Below are 24,051 nucleotides of genomic sequence, written 5' to 3' on the forward strand. Positions count from 1 at the left end.
TTTTGTAGACCTGTAGACCTGTCAGTGGCAGACAGTTTTCTATACGCGCCCCCCAGATTCCTACGTTCTCTGTGCACTGGAGAATCAGTGGCCTCTCTCCAAGTTCTTTTGGAGCCTGTGAATCCCCAACAGACTACCGTCCCCTGAAGCCACTGAATTATGCATGTGGTCCTTTGCTTGCATGTGGTGGGACTCGCAGAGAAAGGAATCCGCGTATCTTCAAGGAGTATGCAGCCTACTTGGGGCTCAGGCAACCCATTTGCTTTCTGTTGTTAGGCGACAAAGCACCACACAATGAGCAGCCTTAAAAAAGTACACGCCTGTTAATCCCAGCATTTATGGAGGCTGAGGCGGGCAGATCACGAGGTCAAGAGATTGAGACTGTCCGGGCCAACATGGTGAAACTCCGTCTCTACTAAAAAATACAAAAATTAGCTGGGTGTGGTGACACATGCATTTAGTCCCAGCTAATGGGGAGGCTGAGGCAGGAGAATTGCTTGAACCTGGGAGGCGGAGGTTGCAGTGAGCCGAAGATCATGCCACTGCACTCCAGGCGCCACACATTAAAAAAAAAAATTACGTATTTGTAAGATGTTAGATGTTAGCAGGGCTCTCTGCCCAGGGTCTCAGGACCGAAATCTCAAGGTATTATCCCTAAGGTGGTTGTAGAGAGCATATGAGAGAAGGCATGCTCGTGCTTAGCCCTGACACACATTCAAAGGCTCCCTAAATGATACCCGTACTGTTGACCAGAATCTTAACATTCGTGATACTGGGTAAAAAGGCACTAGACGGAAGGACAGAAAGCTCTGGGTTCGAATCCCACCAACTCATTCAATCTTCAGCTGGTGTTCTGGGCAAGTCACTTAACATCACTGGGTTTCTGTTTTCTCCCTCTGTAAAATAGGGGTAAAATTACTTGCCTCACAGGGTCCTGGTTAGGAGTAATTAAGAGATCCTCTGTGAAAGCCCTGAGCACATATTTGACATCCAGTAAATACTGGCTAGACGTACACATCCTCACGAGGGCGTGTGCACACGGTAGTTGTTTAGGATAGGTAAAGCAATGCAGTAGAAAAGGAAAAAAGCAAGACTTGGATTCAGAGTACATGTGTGCCACTTCCTAGCTGTGTGAGCCTCACTGGACTCATCTATGAGATGGGGATAATGTTGTCAAACTCACTGATGATTGTCTGGGTTCTACAGACTAACACGTAAAGTGCCTAGTAAGTAGCTGATGTGAGCAAATATTTATTTCCCTTTCCTTAACGTTTCTCACCTCTGTGCTGGCTATAGAATTTGCTGTCTGGAATTTGCAACCAAGTAGAACAAACATGTTTCTAGTTATTAACAGCTCAAACCCATCCTTCTGTATACATTTGTGAACAAGAGGAGAGTACAGGCAAAATCCTTCTCTTGCCACTGGGATCCATCCTTCTGACCTGGGCTGCAGACAAAATCCATTTAAAAGAAACTCTGGGCCCCACTCACATCTGCCGCAAACACCGACCACAGCAGTCGTTCCCTCAAAGCAGGGACAGCCCAAGTGTAGCAGACACACAGTACCCACTCCTGTATTGTGACACGTGTCACCATCAGGACAATGTCTTTGTGAACCCAGGGGATTCCAAGCCCTAATGAGAGGTGCTTAGCAGGCCGCAATTAAGAATGACGAAGTGGCACTGCAAGCTGATGAAAAATGGCCGAAATTCCTGCAGCCGCTTGCCCTTCGTCAACCCATCCCATTATGATGCAGCACGCTGACTGGTGCCTCTTGGATTGATTTTTAATTTAAGAAACATTTCAGATGTGTTTGTAAACCTTTGAGTCAGAAGTAGGCCCTACGTGAATGCCACCACGCGTTAGGAGAGCCGGCCTTTGCGCTTCGTGCCCAGCTCCCTCTGGAATTCCATTCAGAAAGAATGAACATTGCAGCCTGGCTGTGGAGTCAGGAGATCTGCTGCGCCTTCAGCTGCTCAGAACCCTCCCCTCCCATCCCAGCGGAAGACAGCAATGGCCGAAGGGACAGAGGGAGCGGATCACGAGGGGGCACCCATCTTCTGACACCTGGCCAGGGAGCCTGGTTCTTCAGTGTGCCTTTGACAAAGATGTTAAGTGCAGACTACAGTTACAGGGCCTCATGGGGATGATGGGTCTCTTTTCTGCCCTCTGTGAGTAAAGGAGAGAGCATAGGGTGGGCTCACAGGGCCCCACTCCTTAAAACAGCATTGCTTCGAGCCTGCTCCAGGGACCAGCAACACAGCATTGCATGGGAGCTTCTCAGGCCCCGCCCCACACCTCCTGAACAGAATCTCTAGGGTGGGGCCTGGAAATCAGGGTTTTAATGAGTCCCCCAGGTGATCTTAAACAAGCTGACCGTTCAGAGAGTGAAAGTTAATTATTTCTCCATGTAACAGCTAGAGTAATGTTTTAAAAATGTAAGTCAGGTCACACCATTAAAACCCTCTGATGACTTCTTGTTACATGTGGAACAGTATCTCACCTGCCTGCTGTGGTCTCCCAGGCCCACCAACCTGGCATCTGCACACCCCCCTGACACCTTCATCTCACCTCTGCCCCTCACCCTCCTGTGCTGCACCCACACTTAGCCTGTTTCTTCCTGCTTGAACATGCTGAGCTCATTTTTACCCCAAGAGCTATCCCCTCTTCTTGAAAAGCTTCCCCCTGAGACTTTCACATACTTCTCATTCTGCTCTAACAAAATGCCATAATTATTTGATACATAAACGATGGAAATTGATCACAGTGCTGGAGGCTGGAAGTCCAAGATCAAGGCTTTGGTCGATTCAGTGTCTGATGAGGATGCACTTCCTGGCTCACAGCTAGTGCCTAGTTACCATGTCCTCACATGGTGGACAGAGCCAGTAAGCTCCCTGGGTCTCTTAAAAGGGCACAGAGGCTGGGTGTGATGGCTCACACCTGTAATCCCACCACTTTGGGAGGCCAAGGCAGGTGAATCACCTAAGGTCAAGAGTTCAAGACCAGCCTGACCAACATGGTGAAACCCCGTCTCTACTAAAAATACAAAAGTTAGCCAGGTATGGTGGGACATGCCTGTAATCCCAACTACTTGGGAGGCTGAGATAGGAAAATCACTTGAACCTGGAAGGAGGTGGTGGTTGCAGTAAGCTGAGATTGCACCACTGTACTCTAGACTGGGCAACAGAATGAGACTCTGTTTCAAAAAAAAGGGGGTGGGGGTGGGGAGCACAAATCTCATTCATGAGAGTTCCAGCCTCATGACCTAATCACCTCCCTAGTCAAACCTCTGGTTTCTTGATTGTCTTTTTTTTTCTCCCCCGCTAGAATAAAAGCTCCTGAAATGCAGGCACCCAGGCCCCTTGTCTGTATACTATTCCTGATGCATTGGAAATAACAAATATTAGGTGAAGACATGTTTGAGCGGAAAAATTGAACCTAAGTAGAAAATTACAGCTATCCTGTACTGAGCACCTGCTGTATATCCGGCTTTGCACCAGACACTTTGTATCGTTATCTCATTTAATCCCCAAATTCAGCCAGATGTTACTGCTTCACAGACTGCTCCGAGTCTTAGCAGCTTACTACAAGCACTATAATGAGCTTGCGAATCTTTGGATTGGCAGTGTGGGGAGACTCTGCTGGGCTCATTTGTGTGTCTGCCATAAGCTAGGTAGCTTTTTGGGGGGTCGTCTGCCTATCAGGCACAACTGGAACACCAGGGCAAGGTGGCGTAGGCTGGTTCACGTGGCAGTAGGCACAAGCCCGTTTTCTCACCTCTGCTCGTATCATGTTTGCTAACTTACCGTGGACAAAAGCAAATCATGTGGCCAGAATTCAAGTGGGAGATTCTTTCCGGAGGTTATGGATAGACGAAGAGGGACGATTTGTAGCTATTTTGTTTTCTAACAAAGGCATCATTATCCCCAAAATACATACGTGGACATTGAATCTCAAAGAACTGTCACTTGCCCAGGAATACTGACACAGTTCAGAGGACAAATCAGGCCTGTCTGACCCCAAAACCTACAGTTGCATGCCTGCGATAGGCTACGCAGCCCGCCTCACGGGCAGTGCACCAGATGAGAATGTGCCGCCTCGGTGGGTGTGAGTTACCCAGCCGAGTGGTCACTGCCTGGGCTGCTTGGTTTTCTGATGCTCTAGAATTCCTTCCAGCCCTGGTCTTCTGGGTTTCTGACTCGGCCTTCTCCTTTATGACTACACAGACTGCTTGAGGCTTCCAGTCTCTGGGATTCTCTGGAGTAGCCCCTGCCTGTTTTTAGGTCTGCCAGAAATTTCTGAGCCTTTGCCCACCCCTCCCTAGACGAAGCAATGGTGGTCTCCATGGGGAAGTGGGAACCAGTATGGGGGACACAGGCCTTCTGGGTTTAGGGTCAGCTCTTCCATGGACTCATCCAGCTAAAGAAAGCCTGGGCATAGAGCTTGGCATCAGCAAGAACTGCACAGGAATGCCCTTAGGGAACAGATGAGGGGAGGGAAGCATGAGAAGGGACAAGGGGATTGTGGAGCTTTGAGACAGATACCAGGAGGAACTGAGGAGAGGCAGGAGTGGGGAGGCATTGACACCGGGAGAACAACACACTCTTATTTGGGGAAACAGGCAGTGGAGCAAAGGTATTTGGGAACTTGGTTCTCAGCCTAACCCCAGTCCATATCAAATAATGATCTGGGTCCGGGCCTTGGGGTTAGGTAGACCTGAATGTGAATCTGTGTCCTTCACTTTGTAACTGCATGACTTGGAAGAAGTTATTTCTCCCCCTCAAGCGTCCTTGCCTGTAAAATGGTGACAAGAATCTCAATTTTATAGTTACTGTGAGGATTACATGTGACAGCCACAGTGTGGCAAAGACCTGGCAAGTAGCAGGAAAAGGGGGAGATGGATGAGACCATGATCACGTTCTAAATATTACCATCATTGTTACAAACTTCAGTTTGTCACAGTTGTTCAGGTCCTGGCAGAAAGGTTGGTTCTAAGGGAGTAAAGATAGGAGGGATTGGGGCTGGGGTAGAAACAGCAGTGGGTCGTGTCACCATTCCATCTCGCTTGTGGAGGTTCTACAGAACACCTGGCTGCATTATCTCTACATACACAGCACTTCTGAGAACCTTGAGTATTTTTTCTCTGTTGGTTTTGTTTGTTTGGGTTTCTTTTGAGACACAGTCTTGCTCTGTCAGCCAGGCTGGAGTACAATGGCATGATCTTGGCTCACTGCAACCTCCGTCTCCCAGGTTCAAGGAATTCTCCTGCCTCAGTCTCCCAAGTAGCTGGGACTACAGGCGTGTGCTACCATGCCTGGCTATTTGTTTTGTATTTTTAGTAGAGACAGAGTTTCACCATGTTGGTCAGGCTGGTCTTGAACTCCTGACCTCAAATGATCCACCTGCCTTGGCCTCCCCAAGTGCTAGGATTACAGGCATGAGCCACCACACCCGACCTCTCTGTTCTTACTCTAAACTCTTGGCTGAGCTTATGAGAGGGACCATGGCAGGTCATAGGGCAGGGGAGGGGTTCCTTGCTTGGACAACTGAGACAACAGAGGCAAAAACCAAGCCAGTGGGGGGATCCCAGGAAGTGGTCTTCTCTTTGTGGCCAGCCAGACCTCCCTCCTCCTTTCCACTTCTTTCAGTAGCTCTCATGTCTACATGCTAGAAATTATTCTTTTGCTCTCCAGTTCTCAGAGGATTTGTACCAATGGCTCTGTCTTGAAGTGCAGAGTCCCCCACTTTTGCAGAAGGTAAAACAGGTGCAGGAGGTCTAATTCAAAATTCCAGATCCTCAGAGCCCAGAAGAGGGCAGGCCCCTATAGCAGAAGGCTAACACAAGGTTCATTGCAGTTAGGCTTCGTGAAGAATGCAGTGCCTTTTTAAGAAATGGCTCTAGTCAGTTTGGTTAGCAGGCTTTATAATGGATGAGAAATGGAGAGCATTTTACACTGGTGAATATCTCAGTCCTCCATATTGAAAGAGGAAACAAATCTGGGCAGTACCAATTCACAGAATTACTGAGAGGAAACTGGAAGTCATCAAAAAGGCCATTGAGACAAGATAGTCGTGCCCATTTCCTTTAGTTTAGAAGCATGGAAATGCCTGGAATCGATTTCCTGGTAATTGTCCGAATAAAGTGGGCATTCTGACCAGGAGACTGCTGATTATGTACCTCTTGCTGGGTAAGAAAAAAACAATTCAAGTAGGCTTTTGCTGTTTCTTAGCCATAGATTTTATGTACCAGGCACTTCTAATGCCTTTGAAAGAAAGTATCTTTATAGATTTATCATCAAACGTTTTCACAGAACCCTCTCTGTTGCAAGCCCCTTTTGTTTTTTGTTTTTTTCTTTTTTCACTGGGCTCTGTTTTTTCCCCCTCTCCCTGGCTCAGCATCGCTGAGGTAGCCTTGCAAAGCTGGCTGGAGCCCTGCGGCAGTAAGGGCTGTGAATGTGAATGATGACAGCATCACCCCAGGTAGACTTTTGTTTCCAGCATTCTCATGTTTTTCGATTCCCTTTTTTACTGTTATTCTTTTCCCTGATGCCAGGGTCTGTCTCATCAGGGTACTGTCTACACGTCTGCCCTGTAAGTGCAAGAGGCAAAGCTGACTGAACATCTGGTGCCTCGATTGCTCCATCAGAAAGATGGGGAGAATGACAGCTAGTGCTCAGGGTTATGGAGAGAATTCGGGAAAGCTCCTGGCACACTGCAGCACAGCTGTAATTAGAGTTGTTGCTGCCTCTTTGTGTTTACTATTTGACTGTTCCTTGTAACTCAGTGGCCTCAGTTGGTCTAAGTCCTCTCTGGCTGGTCACTGCCTTAGGAGATCAGCAGAGCTGTTACATACCTTTGCGGAGGGAGAAGTGCAAGACTTCAGGGCTGGAAGGGGGTCTTCAGATCGTTTAATAGACTCACCACCCGACTTTGAAACGAGGAGTCTGGGGCCTATAGTGTGTTATGATTTTGTATCACATGTTCGATTGCAAGCAGGGACCGAAAACAACCAGCAAGGTCAATGTTTGATGCCTGTTTTATAGGTAAAGGAACTGAGAGGGTCACGTTGAAAGCAGGGATTTGATCCACAGTTAGTTGATAAGTGTCCCTGGAGGCAGAGCCCCACAGCAGGCCGGGCTGATGAGACACGGACAGTCCAGGTCCCGCGGCTCACCCTCCCTGTCTCTTCCAGGCTCCAGATGCTGGAGGCCATCTGCAAGCACTGGGAGGGGCCCATCAGCCTGGCCCTCTACCTGTCAGACGCCGAAGCCCAGCAGTTCCTCCGCTACGCACAGGGCTCCGAGGTGCTTATGAGCCGCCACAACGTGGGCTACCACATCGTGTACAAGGAGGGCCAGTTCTACCCCGTGAACCTGCTGCGCAACGTGGCCATGAAGCACATCAGCACGCCCTACATGTTCCTGTCCGACATTGACTTCCTGCCCATGTACGGGCTCTATGAGTACCTCAGGTAAGGACCGGCAGGGGCCCGGTCATCAGGCCAGAAGGCACATAGGGCCATGCAGTGCCAGGACCAGAAGGCCTTTAGGGTCATCATCTAGTCCAACAGTTTTCTTTCCTAGATGGGGCAGTGGAGACACAGAGAAGGGGAAGGGACCTGCCCACAGCCACCCAGAGTTCTCAGTGAACAGACTGGAACCTGAGTTTGCAGCAGGAAATGCTGCCGGCAGAGCTTGGTCCAGGGAACATCTCCTGTTGTCTGCCAGTCTGTTGCTGTTTCTGTAGCGTGTGTGAAAACATGCCTTCTTTCTTCCGGTCTTGGATCAGACAACCTTCCTATAACCCAGGAAAGATCATTGCCCAGTCTTTTAAACAAATCTAAGTGATGGTGATGCCTAGCCCTTACGGAAGTGCTTGCCGCATGCCCAGCACTGTTCTGAGGGCTTGACTGGTAGGATCTCATTTCCTCCCCCAGAGTCCCTGCCATGGCTAGTATTACCACCTTCCTTTTCCAAATGGAGAACTGTGGGAATGAGACCAGGAGCCACTGGCCCGGGGTTACTCACCTAGTAAAGGGAAGCTGGGGTTGAAGCGGCCAGTCTGACTGCAGAGCCAGGTGCCCAAGCACCATCACGGCTGCTTCTGTGAATCTCCAGCGTCACTTTCCAGCACGCCCCACATCGTGGGACAGGGTATCAGCTGGAGAAAGCACTCGGCTAATGGAAGGCTTAGATAGCTGTGTGAAGAGTGCATTTAGTATAGAATAGTACACAATTTGGACTGATTAGAGCTACAGAAGTCACATGGCCCAAAAGTCCCATTTTACACATGAGAAAACTAAAGTCACACAGTATCACGGTCCAGTGATATTTTTTAAAAATCCTTTATTTGCTGTCATTGGTCAGCATGAGTTATGTTTACACCAAGTCTGTCTAGATCCAGGTGTCATGAGAGGTGGTTTGCATATATCATCCCATTGGTTCTGTGCGTCGAACCCAGAGGCCGGCATGGCTCCCTGCATTCTACAGGGAGGAAGAGTGGGGCTCAGAGAAGCAAAATAACAGCTCAAGTCCAGAGAGCTCACACCAGGGTGTGAACCATCATCTGTAGCCTCACGTGTGCTGTTCATGCTGCTTCACATTATTGGGAGCTCTAGGGTTTCTATTTGTCCCAAACCAGGCAGGGTCTGATTTCTTTCTCTCTTCTTCTCTTGTCCTTTCTCCGTCCCTCCCTCCATCTGACTCTGTCTCTTGGTATCTTTCTTTGTCTCTCTCTCTCTCTCAAAAAAAAAAAACCTTCCAGGTGTCTTGAAACCTTCTGTAGGGAAGCCAGAGCATAGGTTGAGTATGCGCACCCTCCGCTGCCCTGCATTCTCTGAAGCAAGGTTAGGCAGCTTGTGTTCTCTCTCCAGCTTCTGAGTTCATGTCCTTCCAGAGGCATCTCCAGGTTTCATAGTGTTAATCCCTCCCCCGGGGCTGGAGGAGTCCCTACCAGACTCTGTTAAAATCAGCAGGTGAGCAACCCTCATGGCAGCGTGACGCTGAATCGGGGATGTGAGGTGCTGTGGTACCCAGCATCATGAGCCTCAACCCCTGACCCAGCAGGCTGCAGAAATGGAGCGTTCCCTCTAGCCCCAGCGCCTGTGCCAGCCCTGCTGGATCTCAGAATCCAGTGTGTGGAGCCAGGGTGCCCCCATGTGGCCAGACAGGGCTTGCAGCCGCTGATCCCTGTAGATTCTGAAACTTGGGCAGCTTGTGGGATGCCAGGCTCCCAAGGGGACGATAGATGATGGGAGTGAGTGCCACCCTAGACCAAGAAAAGAGTCTTCAGCATTGGACTCCTTCCCATCGTCCACCCCTCTGGGACCCTCCCTTCACTCCTGCCAGTTGAAAATGACTTGGCCCCATATGAGTCTGTGGTCTGTACTCTCCCTGTTCAAGGACTGTTGAATTATTTGACCTTATGGGCATCATGTTTTTAAAAAAAAACAGGTGTGAACAGACTGGGTGGTTTTGTTTTTGTTTTGTCTTCCTATGTTTTATTGATCAAAGACATCATTCACTACTAATCCAGACCCTCCCTGATGTGTGGTAACTAGTGTGGCCTGCTACTTAGCTTTGGCTTAATGCAGAATCACTTGAGGTGGTAGTTGGCCTTGCCACCTTGTCACAAGAAGGTATGTTGTTCCCCTCAGGGGTTTTGAAATACTGCAAATTGCTTTTAAAACTTTATTACCATCTTCCCAGACTTTTCCCAAGAATGCTGAGTACAATTCAATGGAGATCCAGAGCCCTGGTCTCAGAGAGAGGTGTCTCTCCACACAGTTTGAGCAGTTACAGCTTTAGGGAAGCAGGGAAGGTTACTAGGTATTCCTGTCTTTCAAGGGAATCTGGATTGTCATATAAAACTGTTATTTTTAATGTTGGCAACTAATTTTTAAAAATTGTTTTGAATGATGATTTAGAGCAAAAAAATTGTTTCAAATGCTGTTGAGGCTGACCAAATACATCTTCGGGCTGCCTTGACCCCTCGTACCCCCACCCCAAACCACCAGAATGCAACCTCTGACCTAGACAATTCCTACACACCAGAGTGTTTATCAGAAGCAATGAGGAATGTGATTCTCTTAGAAGCCCCAAAAAAGCATGCACTGTTCTTTTCATATGAAGTCATCGTATCAACTTGCCCTTGACTTCAGGGACACTTTTTCTGGTGAGTAGCTGGATTCGTTTCTGACGCAGGCATTATCAGTGGATGCCCCTTGTGCACCGTGTAGCATCACTGGTGTGAGATGAGGTTAAGGGTCCTGTTTGCTATGGCAGCTGGGGACTCCAACAAAGCCCCCAGGGCCTTCTAGAAACGAAATTCCTCAGCACTGATCTCCCACAAAATGCTGTGCCCAAGCTTTGTCAGGATATTAATAATGGCCAGGTGCACTGGCTTACACATGTAACCCAGCATTTGAGGCAGGACAATTGCTTGAGCCCAAGAATTCGAGACCAGCCTGAGCAACATAGTGAGATCTCATCGCTAAAAAAAAAAAAAAAAAAAAAAAAATGTTGAAACTTGCTGGGCATTGTGGAATGCACCTGTGGTTTCAGCTACGCAGGAGGCTGAGACGGGAGGATTACCTGAGCCCAGGCAGTTGAAGTTGGAGTGAACCATGATTGTGCCACTGCACTCCATCCTGAATGGCAGAGCAATGCCCTGTCTCAAAAATACAAATTTTTTAATTATTAAAAATGATGACAGCTATAAGTTATTGAGCTCTGGCCGGGCACCGTAGCTTATGCCTGTAATCCCAGCACTTTGGGAGGCCGAGGCGGGTGGATCACGAGGTCAAGAGATTGAGACCATCCTGGCCAACATGGTGAAACCCCATCTCTACTAAAAATACAAAAATTACCTGGGTGTGATGGTGCATGCCTGTAATCCTAGCTATTTGGGAGGCTGAGGTAGGAGAATCGCTTGAAAGGAAGGCAGAGGTTGCAGTGAGCTGAGATCACTCCACTGCACTCGAGCGGCAACAGGGTGAGACTCTGTCTCAAAAAAAAATAGTTGTTGAGCCCTTACCATGTGCCAGAAACCCTGCCAGCTGCACTGTCATTACCTCTGTTCTTCACACAAGTATCATTACAGGTGACCAAACTGAAGCCCCAGAGAGGTTAAATGGTAGCGTTAGATGGGGAGGAAGGTGGCATTCCCTCCGTGACAGCCTGCTTACTCTGTCAAAGGGGCCAGGTTACTCCCAAACACCAGAGTACCAGAGCAGGCTGACTGGGAGCCCTCGGCTTGCACCCCCAAACACTTAACTTATATCACCCTTTTTGGGGTCTGCTCGGTTACCCAAAAAGTTCAGCATCTTAGCTGTTTGAGCAGTTACTTAGCAACCAGCTTATATTACAGCCAAAACAAACAGATTGACTGGAAAATAACAGAATCAGCTGTATGCATGGACAGAGCTGCCAGGTTTCACTAAAATCTCCTTCCAGCCCCTTCACCTACTGTTTCTAAAGAATGAGCTCCTGGATGTCCAGCCTTCACTCTTGATCTCAGGAGTATCAAGTGAAAGTCAGCGGGGCATGGCAGAAGTTGCACAAGCCTGCCTTTGAAGCCAGGTTCCACAGCACTAATCAAGTGTGTGACTTGGGGCTGCTTACTTCATCTCCCCATTCTTTCACTTCCTCAATTAATACAGGAGCTAATCATAGCCTCCTTCGGGGCCGTGGCAGGTGCCCAGCAGGAGTTACATTTCTGCCCCTTAGCCTATTCAGTATTGGACTTCTGGGCTAGGCCCCTGGCCCAACCCATCCCCTGCCATTGCAAACTCTGCCACCTTCTGTGCGGCCTGGGTAGCTTCATGTGGCCTCTCAATTTTTTCCTTCTGAAAATGAGAAACTGTGTATTCATATTCATTTTTTCAAAAACTGTATCATGAGCATCTGCTATGCGTTAGGCAGTATGCTACATTGTATGTGATGCTGCTGCCCCTGGGGGTCATTCAGACCTGCATTTCAGGGCAGAGGACCCTCCCTCCTCTTCCCTTCCCTCTTTTCCCCTCCCCTCCCCTCCTTTCTTTCCCTTACTTTCTTTTCTTTCTCTCTTTCCTTCCTTTCTTTCCATGCTTCTTCCTTTCTCTTTCTCTCTCTCACTGTGTTGCTCAGGTTGAGTGTAACGGTGCGATCATGGCTCGTTGCAGCCTCAACCTCTCCAGGCTCAAGCAGTTTTCCCACTTCAGCCTTCCTAGTAGCTGGGATTATAGACAAGCGCCACTATGCCCGGCTACTTTTATTTTTTGCCTTTTGTAGAGACAGGGCTTTGCTATGTTGCCCAGGCTGGCCTCGAACTCCTGGGCTCAAGTGATCCACCGTCCTAGGCCTCCCAAAGTGCTGGGATTACAGGCATGAGCCAGCATGCCCAGCATCTCTCTTTCCTTTTTTCTTTCTTCCCATCTTTCCTTTTTCTTTTCTTTTCCTTTCTTATTTCCTTCCTTCCCCACCCCCCTTCCTTCTCTCTCTTTTCTCTCTTCTTTCTTTCCTTTCCTTCCTTTTAGACACGGAGTCTTACTCTGTCATTCAGGCTAGAGTGCAGTGGTGCAGTCATAACTCCCTGCAGCCTCAAACTCCTGGGCTCAAGCAATCCTCCTGCCTCAGCTTCCCACACCCTGGGATTACAGAAGTGAGCCACCGTGACTGGCTGATGCTGAGTACTCTTTATTCAGCATTTACTTTACCTTGGGAAAGGCACTTAACATCTCTAACTGCTTTATCTGTGAAATGGGAATCATACTGCTGCTTTCTCTTCCCCAGTTCTTAAGGAGCTGAGAAGATTAGAGCTAATAGTATTTGGAAAGCATCCAGCAATGCCTGAAACATTCTTTATTCCATGAGTCTGCATGGCCAGGCGCTGTTTCAGGATCTGAGGCTATAACAGTGAACAGGGGAGGCAAAGTTCTGGCCCTCAGAGGTTTACACCCTGCTGGTCATTGCAGCTGTATGTGCCATTGCTAGCATTGGGATTCACACAGATACGAGGAGAGATACAGGAGTTGAAACTAACATGCAAGTGACCGGATGTGGCCACATACTGAAGGTCTCTAGATGAGGAGAGAGAAAGGCCTGAGACATCGTGGCATGTCCCAGACCTAGACCAGCTTCACTCCGCTGAGACTTTGCACATTCATGAGACTGGTACAGGTTTCTAACCCCTTTCACTGACCCTGCAGGATCCTCATCTTCAATCAGTGCCTAAAGCATAAAGTATCTCTACTGTCCTCACTGCTTTTGCCTTCCTGGGGACAAACCCTTCTTGAGGACAAGTGTGGCACACTGAGTGGAGATTGAATTCGGACACTGCAGGGATGCCAGATTTCTGTTCGATTCTTTTCTCCCCAGGTTCACGTCTAACCACCTACCCCATCACATTTTCCCTGGCACATCATGGCTGTTCTAGAAATACTTGTTGAATGAGTGCAGAAATGTGAACCAAGCCAGGTGGAGGTGGCACCAGGCGAAGCTGACTGGCAGCCTGCCCAGAGACAATACCGGGTGGCATTTCCTTGGGCTCGTTCATTGTTTTAGCTCTGCTGTAACATTTAACATTTATTGGGCATTTACTATGCACCAAGCACTGTTATGAGCCCTTTCACCTAAACTCCGTCTCTACTAAAACTACAGAATTAGCTGGGCATGTGGTGCATGCCTGTAATCCCAGCTACTCAGGAGGCTGAGGCAGAAGAATCGCTTGAACCCAGGAGGCAGGAGTTCCCGTGAGCTGAGATCGTGCCATTGCACTGCAGCCTGGGCAACAAGAGTGAAACTCCATCTCAAAAAAAAAAAAAGATTTTACCATTTAATCTCATCACAGTTCCCCTTACAAATGAATATGTTCAGGCTAAGTAACATGCCTAAAGGCACAGCAGTACTAAAAGGATAACTGGCAGGCTGGGCACAGTGTTTCATGCCTGTAATCTCACACTTTGGGAGGCCCAGGTAGGCGGATCACCTGAGGTTGGGAGTTCAAGACCAGCCTGACCAACATGGAGAAACCCCGTCTCTACTAAAACTACAAAATTAGTTCGGCATGTGGCACATGCCTGTAATCCCAGCTACTTGGAAGGCTGAGGCAGGAGAATTGCTTGAACCCAGGGGGCGGAGGTTGCGGTGAGCCGAGATCACGCCACTGCACTCCAGCCTAGGCGACAAGAGTGAAACTCCATCCCCCACACCCCCCCCCAAGAAAGGATAACTGGCTCACCTTAGGCTTATCCCTAGGTGCTCTGTGCTTAGCCTGTTTATTGATCCAGTTGCCCGATAGGCCCATCTTCATTTCTTCATGATGGCCATGACCACCGTCAGGCCTTGTATTTGCCAAGTGTATTCCATGCACTAGGGTACTATTTCAATCTTTGCACCATGTAATCCATGTAGTTCCTACAAAATCACACAGCATAGGTACTAATACGGTCCCCAGCTCACAGAGGAGAAAACTGGCACAAAGATGTCGTATGCTTAAGAGTAGGAGCTGGAGAGTCTTTATGCAGGTGGGATCTGAATCTGGGCAGTCTGCCGCACAGCTGCCCTCCTTAGTGCCAGGCCCCTGTAGTCCCCAGCCAGAGGTTAACTTTATGCCAGCACATGGCAAGTGCTCTACAATGTTTAGCTATTACTACTAACAGTAAACATCAGGCCAATGGGGTAATTAAATGAGAATGCTGAGCGTTACGTGAGACGAAGAAGATAGAGTCTAGCATAAAGCATCACACACGGTCAAGGGCTCAGTCAACTGTGGCAATCGTTACTTCTTTTTATTTGTAAAATTTGCCCCAAAAGCTCCTTCTTAGCTTCTCTTTCTCACCTGCCCCTCTCAGACTGACAGGTTCTTGCTCTGAAAATGTTACTGTCATCCATTAAGGAGCCACCTGGTCTTGCTCGTGCAAGACCAGAGACCTGAGAGCCCTTCTGGCTCTCAGCTGACATGCCATGTCTGGCCTCATTTATTATGTGTATATTCTGCAGTGGCACTCTGTGGGCAGCCCTGTTGCCCTCATTTGCAAGTCCTTGCTGTTGTCCCCACATAGCTCCTGGAAGCCAGTCTGCCAAGAGCTCATTTCCTCGACAACTGGGTAGAATTGGCAAATTTCTGTTTCCTGGCCTTCATGCTTAGGGATGAGAAGAGAGGAAGACAGGGCTGTGCTGAGGTCTGCCTCCAGAGTGAGCAGCACAGATGTCTCCTTCCTTCCTCTCTGCCCATGGGTTGTCACCCCGGGGTAGGTTGTTAAATCCTCAGGTGTCATTCACATGATTTCTCATTGCACTAGTCGAAAGCTGTGCTTACAGCTAGCACTATTGAAGCTAGTCAGTTTATTTTATATATATATACACACACACACACATTTTTTTATTGCACATTAGGTTCTCGGGTACATGTGAAGAACTTGCAGAATTGTTGCATAGGTACATACATGGCAACGTGGTTTGCTGCCTCCATCGCCTATATCTGGCATTACTCCCCACGTTATCCCTCCCCAATTTGCTACCCCTCACTGTCCCTCCCCTTGTCCCCCTAAACAGACCCCAGTGTGTGGCTTCCCTCTCTCTGTCCATGTGTTTTCATTATTCAACACCCAGCTATGAGTGAGAACATGTAGTGTTTGCTTTTCTGTTCTTGTGTCAGTTTGCTGAGAATGATAGTTTTCAGGTTCATCCATGTCCCTACAAAGGACATGAACTCATCATTTTTTACGGCTGCATCGTATTCCATGGTGTATATGTGCCACATTTTCCCTGTCCAGTCTGTTATCAGTGGGCATTTGTGTTGGTTCCAAGTCTTTGCTATTGTAAACAGTGCTGCAATGAACATGTGTGTGCATGTGTCTTTATAATAGAACATTTTATAATCCTTTGGATATATATGCAGTAATGGGATAGCTGGGTCAAATAGAATTTCTGTTTCTAGGTCCTTGAGGAATGCCACACTTTGTTCCACAATGGTTGATCTAATTTATACTCCCACCAACAGTGTAAAAGTGTTCCCATTTCTCCACCTCCTCTCCAGCATCTATTGTCTCCAGATTCTTTAGTGATCACCATTCTGACTGGCATGAGATAGTATCTCAATGTAGTTTTGATTTGCATTTATTTCTCTAACAAACAGTGATGAGAATTTTTTCATATGTTTGTTGGCCTCATATATGTCTTCTTTTGAAAAGTGTTCACATCCTTTGCCCACTTTTGAATTTTTTTTTTCTTGTAAACCTGTTTTAGTTCTTTGTAGATTCTGGATATAAGTCCTGTGTCAGATGGGTAGATTGCAAAAATTTGTTCCCATTCTGTTGGTTGCCAGTTCACTCTGATGATTGTTTCTTTTGCTGTGCAGAAGCTCTGGAGTTTAATTAGGTCCCATTTGTCTATTTTGGCTTCTCTTGCCATTGCTTTTGGTGTGTTAGTCATGAAGTCCTTGCCTATGCCTATGTCCTGAATGGTTTTGCCTAGGTTTTCTTCTAGGGTTTTTATGGTGTTCGTTCTTATGTTTAAGTCTTTAATCCATCTGGAGTCAATTTTAGTGTAAGGTGTCAGGAAGGAGTCCAGTTTCTGCTATGGGCACATGACTAGCCAGTTTTCCCAACACCATTTATTAAACAGGGAGTCCCTTCCCCATTGCTTGTTTTTGTGAGGTTTGTCAAAGATCAGATGGTTGTAGATGTGTGGTGCTGCCTCCAAGGCCTGTGTTCCGTTCCATTGGTCTATATCAGGCGTGCTGAAACTACGGCCCACGGGCCGCATGCGGCCCCCTGAGGCCATTTATCCAGCCCCCTGCCGCCCTTCAGGAAGGGGCACCTCTTTCATTGGTGGTCAGTGAGAGGAGCACAGTATGTTGCAGCCCTCCAACGGTCTGAGGGACTGTGAACTGGCCCCCTATGTAAAAAGATTGGGTACGCCTGGTCTATATCTCTGTTTTGGTACCAGTACCATGCTGTTTTGATTACTGTAGCCTTGTAGTATAGTTTCAGGTCAGGTAGCATGATGATTCCAGCTTTGTTCTTTTTGCTTAGAATTGACTTGGCTATATGGGCTCTCTTTTGGTTCCATATGAAGTTTAAGGTGGTTTTTTCCAGTTCTGTGAAGAACGTCATTGGTAGCTTGATGGGGATAGTGTTGAATCTATAAATTACTTTGGGCAGTATGGCCATTTTCATGATATTGATTCTTCCTAACCATGAGCCTGGAATGTTTCTCCATCTGCTTGTGTCCTCTCATTTCATTGAGCAGTAGTTTGTAGTTCTCCTTGAAGAGGTCCTTTACATCCTTTGTCAATTGTATTTCTAGCTATTTTATTCTCTTTGTAGCAATTGTGAATGGCAGTTCATTCTTGATTTGGCTCTCTTTAAGTCTTTCATTGGTGTATTGGAATGCTTGTGATTTTTGCATGTTCATTTTGTATTCTGAGACTTTGCTGAAGTTGCTCATCAGTTTCAGCAGATTTTTGACTGAGACAATAGGGTCGTCTAAATATACAATCATGTCGCCTGCAAATAGTTTGATTTGCTGTTTTCCTAATTGAATACCCTTTATTTCTTTTTTCTGTCTGATGGCTCTGGCTACAACTTCCAATACTATATTGAATAGGAATGGTGAGAGAGGGCATCCATGTCTAGCGCCAGATTTCAAAAGGAATGCTTCCAGTTTTTGCCAGTATGATAATTGGCTGTTGGTTTGTCGTAAAATTATTTTCAGATACCTTCTGTCAATACCTAGTTTAGTGAGAGTTTTTAGCATGAAGGGCTGTTGAATGTTGTCAAAGGCCTTGTCTGCATCTATTGAGATAATCATGTGGTTTTTGTCCTTGGTTTTGTTTATGTGGTGAATTACATTTATAAACTTGCGTATGTTGAACCAGCCTTGCATCCCAGGAATGAAGCCTATCTGATCGTGATGGATAAGCTTTTTGATGTGCTGTTACAATCGGTTTGCCAGTATTTTATTGAAGATTTTTGCATCTATGTTCACCATGGATATTGGCCTGAAGTTTTCTTTTCTTGTTGAGTCTCCACTGGATTTTGGTATCAGAGTGATACTGGTCTCATACAATGATTTGGGAAGGATTCCTTCTTTTTCGATTGATTGGAATACTTTCAGAAAGAGTGATACCAGCTCCTCTTTGTATGTCTGGTAGAATTAGGCTGTGAATCCATCTGTACCTGGGTTTTTTTTGTTTGTTTGTTTGTTTGTTTGTTTTTTTGGTTGATAGGCTATTAATTGCTGCCTCAACTTCAGCCCTTGTTATTGGTCTATTCAGGGTTTTGACTTCTTCCTGGTTTAGGCTTGGGAGGGTGCAAGTGTCCAGGAATGTATCCATTTCTTCCAGGTTTACTGGTTTATGTGCATAGAGTTGTTTGTAGTAATCTCTGATGGTGGTTTATATTTCTGTGGATTCTGTGGTGGTATACTCTTTATTATTTTTCATTGCATCTATTTGATTCTTCTCCCTTTTCTTTTTTATTAATCTGGCTAGTGGTCTATGTTGTTGGTCTTTTCCGAAAACCAGCTCCTGGATTTATTGATTTTTTTTTTAAGGGTTTTTTGTGTGTCTGTCTCCTTCAGTTCTGCTCTGATCTGAGTTGTTTCTTGTCTTCTGCTAGGTTTTCAGTTTTTTTGATCTTGCTCCATCAGTTCATTTATATTCCTCTCTAAGCTGTTTGTTCTCGTTAGCATTTTGTCAAACCTTTTTTCAAGGGTCTTAGTTTCTTTGCATTGGGTTAGAACATGTTCTTTTAGCTCAGAGAAGTCTGTTATTACCCACCTTCTGAAGCCTGTTTCTACCCTTGTTCCCTTGCTGGTGAGGAGTTGTGATCCCTTGGAGGAAGAGAGGCATTCTGGTTTTGCGTATTTTCATCCTTTTTGCGCTGGTTTCTTCCCATCTTTGTGGATTTATCTACCTGTGGTCTTTGTAGTTGGTGACTTTCAGATGGGGTCTCTGAGTGGACATCCTTTTTGTTGATGATGAAGTTATTTCTGCTTCTTAGTTTTCCTTCTAACAGTCATGACCCTCTGCTGTAGGACTGCTGGAGGTCCACTCCAGACCCTGCTTGCCAATGTATGTATTTAAGTAGCGGACGTATCATGTCAACTCAGGTCTTTGTCATTTCCAGAGAGCCTTCCTCACAGTCCCATCCTGTCTACCACATAGGGCAATTACAAATAGATTCCTCCATTCCCTAAACACTTACTGAGCACCTACTCTTTGCCTGGCACTTTACAAAACCTGGAAATGTAACCATGAACAGAAGCTCACCCAAGACCACAAGCCTGGCGGGGCTGATAAGTACATACACAGGCAGCCACCACCAGTGAGCAAAACAGTCTAGGATGAACCAGTCCCAAAGAAGATGCAGACCCATTGTGAAGGGGAGCATGAATGGAGACACATCAAGGCCCATGGAGGTGGGGATGGGAGGTGCAGGGAGACCAGTTTTTCTAATTGACTATGCACCAAGCCTAGCGAGAAATCGATGCTGTTTCTGAAACAGATGCACACTGTAGCACAGGCTTCTTTCCCTCCTCCCATCCCCTTTTAATATAACTTTCATAGGAGTCCCTGGGAACTTGTATGAGAACCACATGGATTTCTTACAGCTCAGGTTTGATTAAACAGTGGGCTCTCTGACATTTGATGCCGCAGAACAGGGCTGTGGAAACCCGGGGCTCTGAGAGCTGACAAGTCTGGTTCTCTTCCGGCATTCCGACAGCAGTTCTAGTGACTTCAGCCCTGCCATTCCCAGTAGTTTCTCACTTGTCAGCATTGGCCTCAGCCATTTATTGCAACATCACAGAGAAGTCCGTGCAGCCACTTCTGTTACAGGAGTGGTGGAAACTTGAGCAGCAGAGATGGGGAATTCTTCAACCCCTGCCTAAGGAGTAGGGGCCACAAGAGGTCCCAAATGGTTACCAGCATCCGGGGGCGGTTGTTCAAGACAGTCACCCTGGTCAGAAAAAGAGACAGTAGACAGATGCCTTCAGAATTATGCGATAGGCTGCTTGAGCTAAGGCCAGTAGGGGTGGTCATTAATGCTAAATGCAGACATAATTCAAACAAGGTGAATGGACAGCTATTAGACTTAATGACAAGGGGACATAGCTGACTTTGGCCAGATCCACAGAGTCAAAGACAGATTATAATAGTTTGAGAAACTCATAAGTGGTAATGAAAGGAAATAGCCAGTATAGGATGCTCCTAAGCCAATGACATGTAGGGTCAGTGTACGTGTTCCTAATCTCACAATACTGTTTGTTAGAGCTGGGCCTCTGCCCCAGTTCGCTCCCTCAAGATAGACTTGAGATTGGCATTTAAGGAGCATAGGTACACAGATTGTAGCCTCCTGCCTTCTCTGTTTTCTGTTCCTAACCACTATCCTACCCCTGCCTTAACCCAAGAACTCAAGTTCATTGATTCAGTTGCAAGGCTGGGGAGACAGACACAATCACCATATTAACAGACTTGGCCCAAAAACATCCTGTGGTTATTGAGCTTTCCTGCTTAAGCTGGTGCAGACTTCATTAATACAATTACGATGATGACGATAAATACCAGCTGTATGGTAGTTACCTGTGAACCTCTCAGAACTTTAATATTTTTATCATTAAACTGAGAATACGAGTACCTAAGTCATAGCTTGCACTGAGTTAGAGAAGTAATACATATAAAGCACTAAGCATAGGGCCCAATACTCAATGCATGTAAGCATATATTATGATTTATCAGCCACTTACAATATACCAGGTAGGTGCTAAGAAACTTAGTTTCTCCAATCTTATATGCTTTCTTGTTATCAGAGCTTTGCAAATAACCTGAAACACTCTGTCCTGACTGGCTGCCTCCTGCTGCTTGACTGGAACACTTCTCAGTGATGATACGTCTTCATGACTCTGCTCCCAGAGAGCAATATACCTCTGTTCCTCCCTCCCTATGCTGTGAGCTATGCATGGACAAAGATTATATATGTTCATTTAGCTGTGTACCCAAAGTCTAGGTGATAGCTTCATTAATATTCTTAGTTCTCTTAATCACCCAGTCCATAAAGTATTATCTTCAATATAAGGAAACAAAATTCCAGAGGGTTAAGAAAATTGCCCATGATTGCAGTTAGTGAAGTGGTGCAATTAAAATGGAATCTACATCATCTGATTAAAAAGATCATGCTCTTTTTTCTCACTGTTCAGCCTCTTTTTCAAGCTGGCATGCCATGAGAGATACGCAGCCCTCAAGTGTGTTGAAGATAATTTCAGTTGGCTCCTCTTGAAATATCAGACTCTGTGGCTCCAATCCCATATGTCAGGCCCACAGCTAGAATTGAGGAGCAGCTGGGCATGCATTCCCCTGTTTATCCGATCCCTTGCTTTCCTCCTCCCTTGTCTCCTCAATACTGAAGCCTGGCATCCACTGCCATTGAGCATCTTGCTCTTCCCCACCAGCCTGTACCATATCCATATCCCTGGCCTGGCCCTGCAGCTCTTGAGGTTGCCCCCCCGCCAGCTCCCCAGCACAGAAAGACACAAACAGTACGTAACTCCAGAATCCTTTGTCCCTGTTGAAACTTGACTGTGCTGTCTCATTTTCTTAACCTCAGTGATGCATTAGTTTTCTAATTTTGTTTTCTTGAAGATGACATCAAATTGGGTTTGTAGTATGTCCTAGTTCGTTTTGTGGTGCGGTAACAAAATACTGGAGACTGTAATTTTTAAAGAACAGAAATGTAGTCCCCACAGTTCTGGCGGCCAGGCAGTCTGAGAACACACCTGGTGGATTTGTGCTCTGGGAGGGCTGCTCTCTTCTGCCAAGATGGTTCTTTGTGGGTTTTTTGTTTGTTTTTGAGACAGAGTCCCACTCTGTTGCCCAGGCTGCAGTGCAGTGGTGCGATCTCAGCTTTTACTGCACCTTCCACCTCCCCGGTTCAAGCGATTCTCCTACCTCAGCCTCCTGCTTAGCTGGGATTACAGGTGTACACTACCGCGCCTAATTTTTTGTATTTTTAGTAGAGATGAGGTTTCACCATGTTGGCCAAGCTCGTCTTGAACTCCTGACCTCAGGTTGTTCATCCACCTCGACCTCTGAAAGTGCTGGGATTACAGGTGTGAGCCACCATGCCCTGCCCCAAGATGGCTATTTGAACAGTGCATCTTGCAGAGGGGAGGAATGCCAGGTTCTCATGTGGAAGGTGTAGGAAAGGCAAACAAATGGGACCGAGCTCCCTTTCAAGCTTTTTTTTTTTTTTTTTTTTTGTAACCATAGTATGAATGTATTCATGAGGGTTGAGCCCTCATGACATAAACACCTTCCATAAGACCTCACCTCCACTGCTGCACTGGAGATTAAGTTTCTAACACATGAATTTTGGGGGATACCATAGCACAATACCTAAGCCCACATCAGTGAGAGAGGAGGAACTTATTTCAGGGAATACTGAGTCGAGGGTAGAGCATGAGGGTAGATAGACCAGATTTAGGGAGCTCATCCTTTGGTGGAAACAGGTGAGTATCTGGAATCCTATTTTCAGGCAAGTTGTTACCATTGCGGGACCCCAGGATGGGTGTGATTGGAACACACGAGTCTCTTCTCCCAGTTCTTACCTCACTGTGAAGGAGTTAGGTATTGGTCATAGAGTTTTCCTTATATCCTCTTCTCTGGACCACATAGGTTCATTTTTCCAGCCTCTAGACACTCAAGATGTAACTATATTGGCCAGTGTTGTAACATGGATCCTTTTCCTGATTAGCAATCCAGCCCTGCCCTGTGTTTACTTGACTTATTTTTGCAGAACCAGAGGTAGGGAAGGGAACTTCTAAATGGCCATGGCCCTCACACTCACCTACTTGACTGGTACCCTAGATGCTAGCAATCCAGGGGGATGCCGCCCGTGACTGCACACTGCCAGATCCAGCGGCCAGCCCCCAGCGCTCATCTCATTTGACTTCTCAGTGGCATCCAACAGCCAGTGACTCCTCCGTGGCACACGGTTTTGTTTTGTTTTTCTTTTCTCTTGGCTTTTAGGTGCTCATCACAGTCTCATTGTGGTTTTTCCACCTTCTGGGTCCCTCCCACTAGTTCCCATTGCTGGCTCCTCTTCTCGTTCCACCCTCACTCCCATTTTATAGATATTGCATGTTACAGATAGGGAAACTGCAGAACCAAGAGGTAAGTAGTTAGCCAGGATGCACATCTGGGCAGCCTGCCTCTAGAATCGTAACGACTGTGGCTCCGAGGAGGCGAAGTTGTCAGAACTAAGCAGTGCATGGCGTTTCCTTATGTCTTCCTAGACGCTGTCCCATCATCTCTTCATGCCAGGAACCTGGGCTGTTTCCCTGGTTACAGGGACCGGCTTCTAAAGGAAAGGATGGAGTTAAAAAGAGAGTGAGATGGGAGGTGTGTATGTATGTGTAAGAGAGATCAGCAGCCAAGGTCAGGTTGAGGATTGGTAATTCCACCCCATCCAGCGCATACTCTGCCCTTCCATGCTGTTTCTTCGGTTTATGCAGAGCACAGGCAAGCCTACCATCTCCACCCTCCCCTGCTCACCAGTTTTGTCAGATATGAGCAAGAGATGTGAACTATTCATATACTTCAGTGAGCTGAGAGGAGGGGCTCAGGGAAAAAGATACACGGAAGAGGAGGCTAGGGGGCTTTGGAAGAAAAGCTTTATCAAATTCACAGTTCCCCACTGGTTAGCTCTGCCAGGCTGGAAGAGGTGAATTTACTCTGTGAGCAACACCTGAATTGTTTTTGACACAAAGACAGACTCAGAGGGCTGGCTAGAGACTGAGATCTCATAAGCTCTGTTTCTGTAGATGAGAAAACAGAAGTCTGCCCTGGTTGTAAGCCGTATGTCGCCATTTCTGAATCCTCCTTCACTCTCTCCTATTCTCTTGCCTTGGATGCACCATTAAGCTCAGCTTTGAAAGGGAGAGGACTTGTCAGTGAGTTAATTCTAAGTCGGGCACTGCTTTGGGTTCTAGAACCCTGAGAGATGAGAGGTAAGCATTTATTATCTCCATTTACAGATGGGGAACCCGTGGTTGGGAGAGGTTGCAGAATGTG

General features: G+C 46.8%; 1 protein-coding gene across 4 annotated transcripts in view; it reads left to right on the forward strand.

Annotated features, from left to right (window-relative positions):
- LARGE1 (LARGE xylosyl- and glucuronyltransferase 1) overlaps positions 1 to 24,051 on the forward strand; it is a 616,984-nt gene that overhangs the window by 571,214 nt on the left and 21,719 nt on the right. For all 4 annotated transcript variants that reach the window (XM_074390818.1, XM_039463163.2, XM_074390817.1 and 1 more), the window contains one exon: positions 7,193 to 7,471. In XM_074390818.1, coding sequence (XP_074246919.1) covers positions 7,193 to 7,471 — 279 coding nt within the window. The remainder of the gene's footprint in view (positions 1 to 7,192; positions 7,472 to 24,051) is intronic.

This window comes from Saimiri boliviensis, chromosome 21 (assembly GCF_048565385.1).
Source record: "Saimiri boliviensis isolate mSaiBol1 chromosome 21, mSaiBol1.pri, whole genome shotgun sequence".
Lineage (NCBI taxonomy): Eukaryota > Metazoa > Chordata > Mammalia > Primates > Cebidae > Saimiri > Saimiri boliviensis.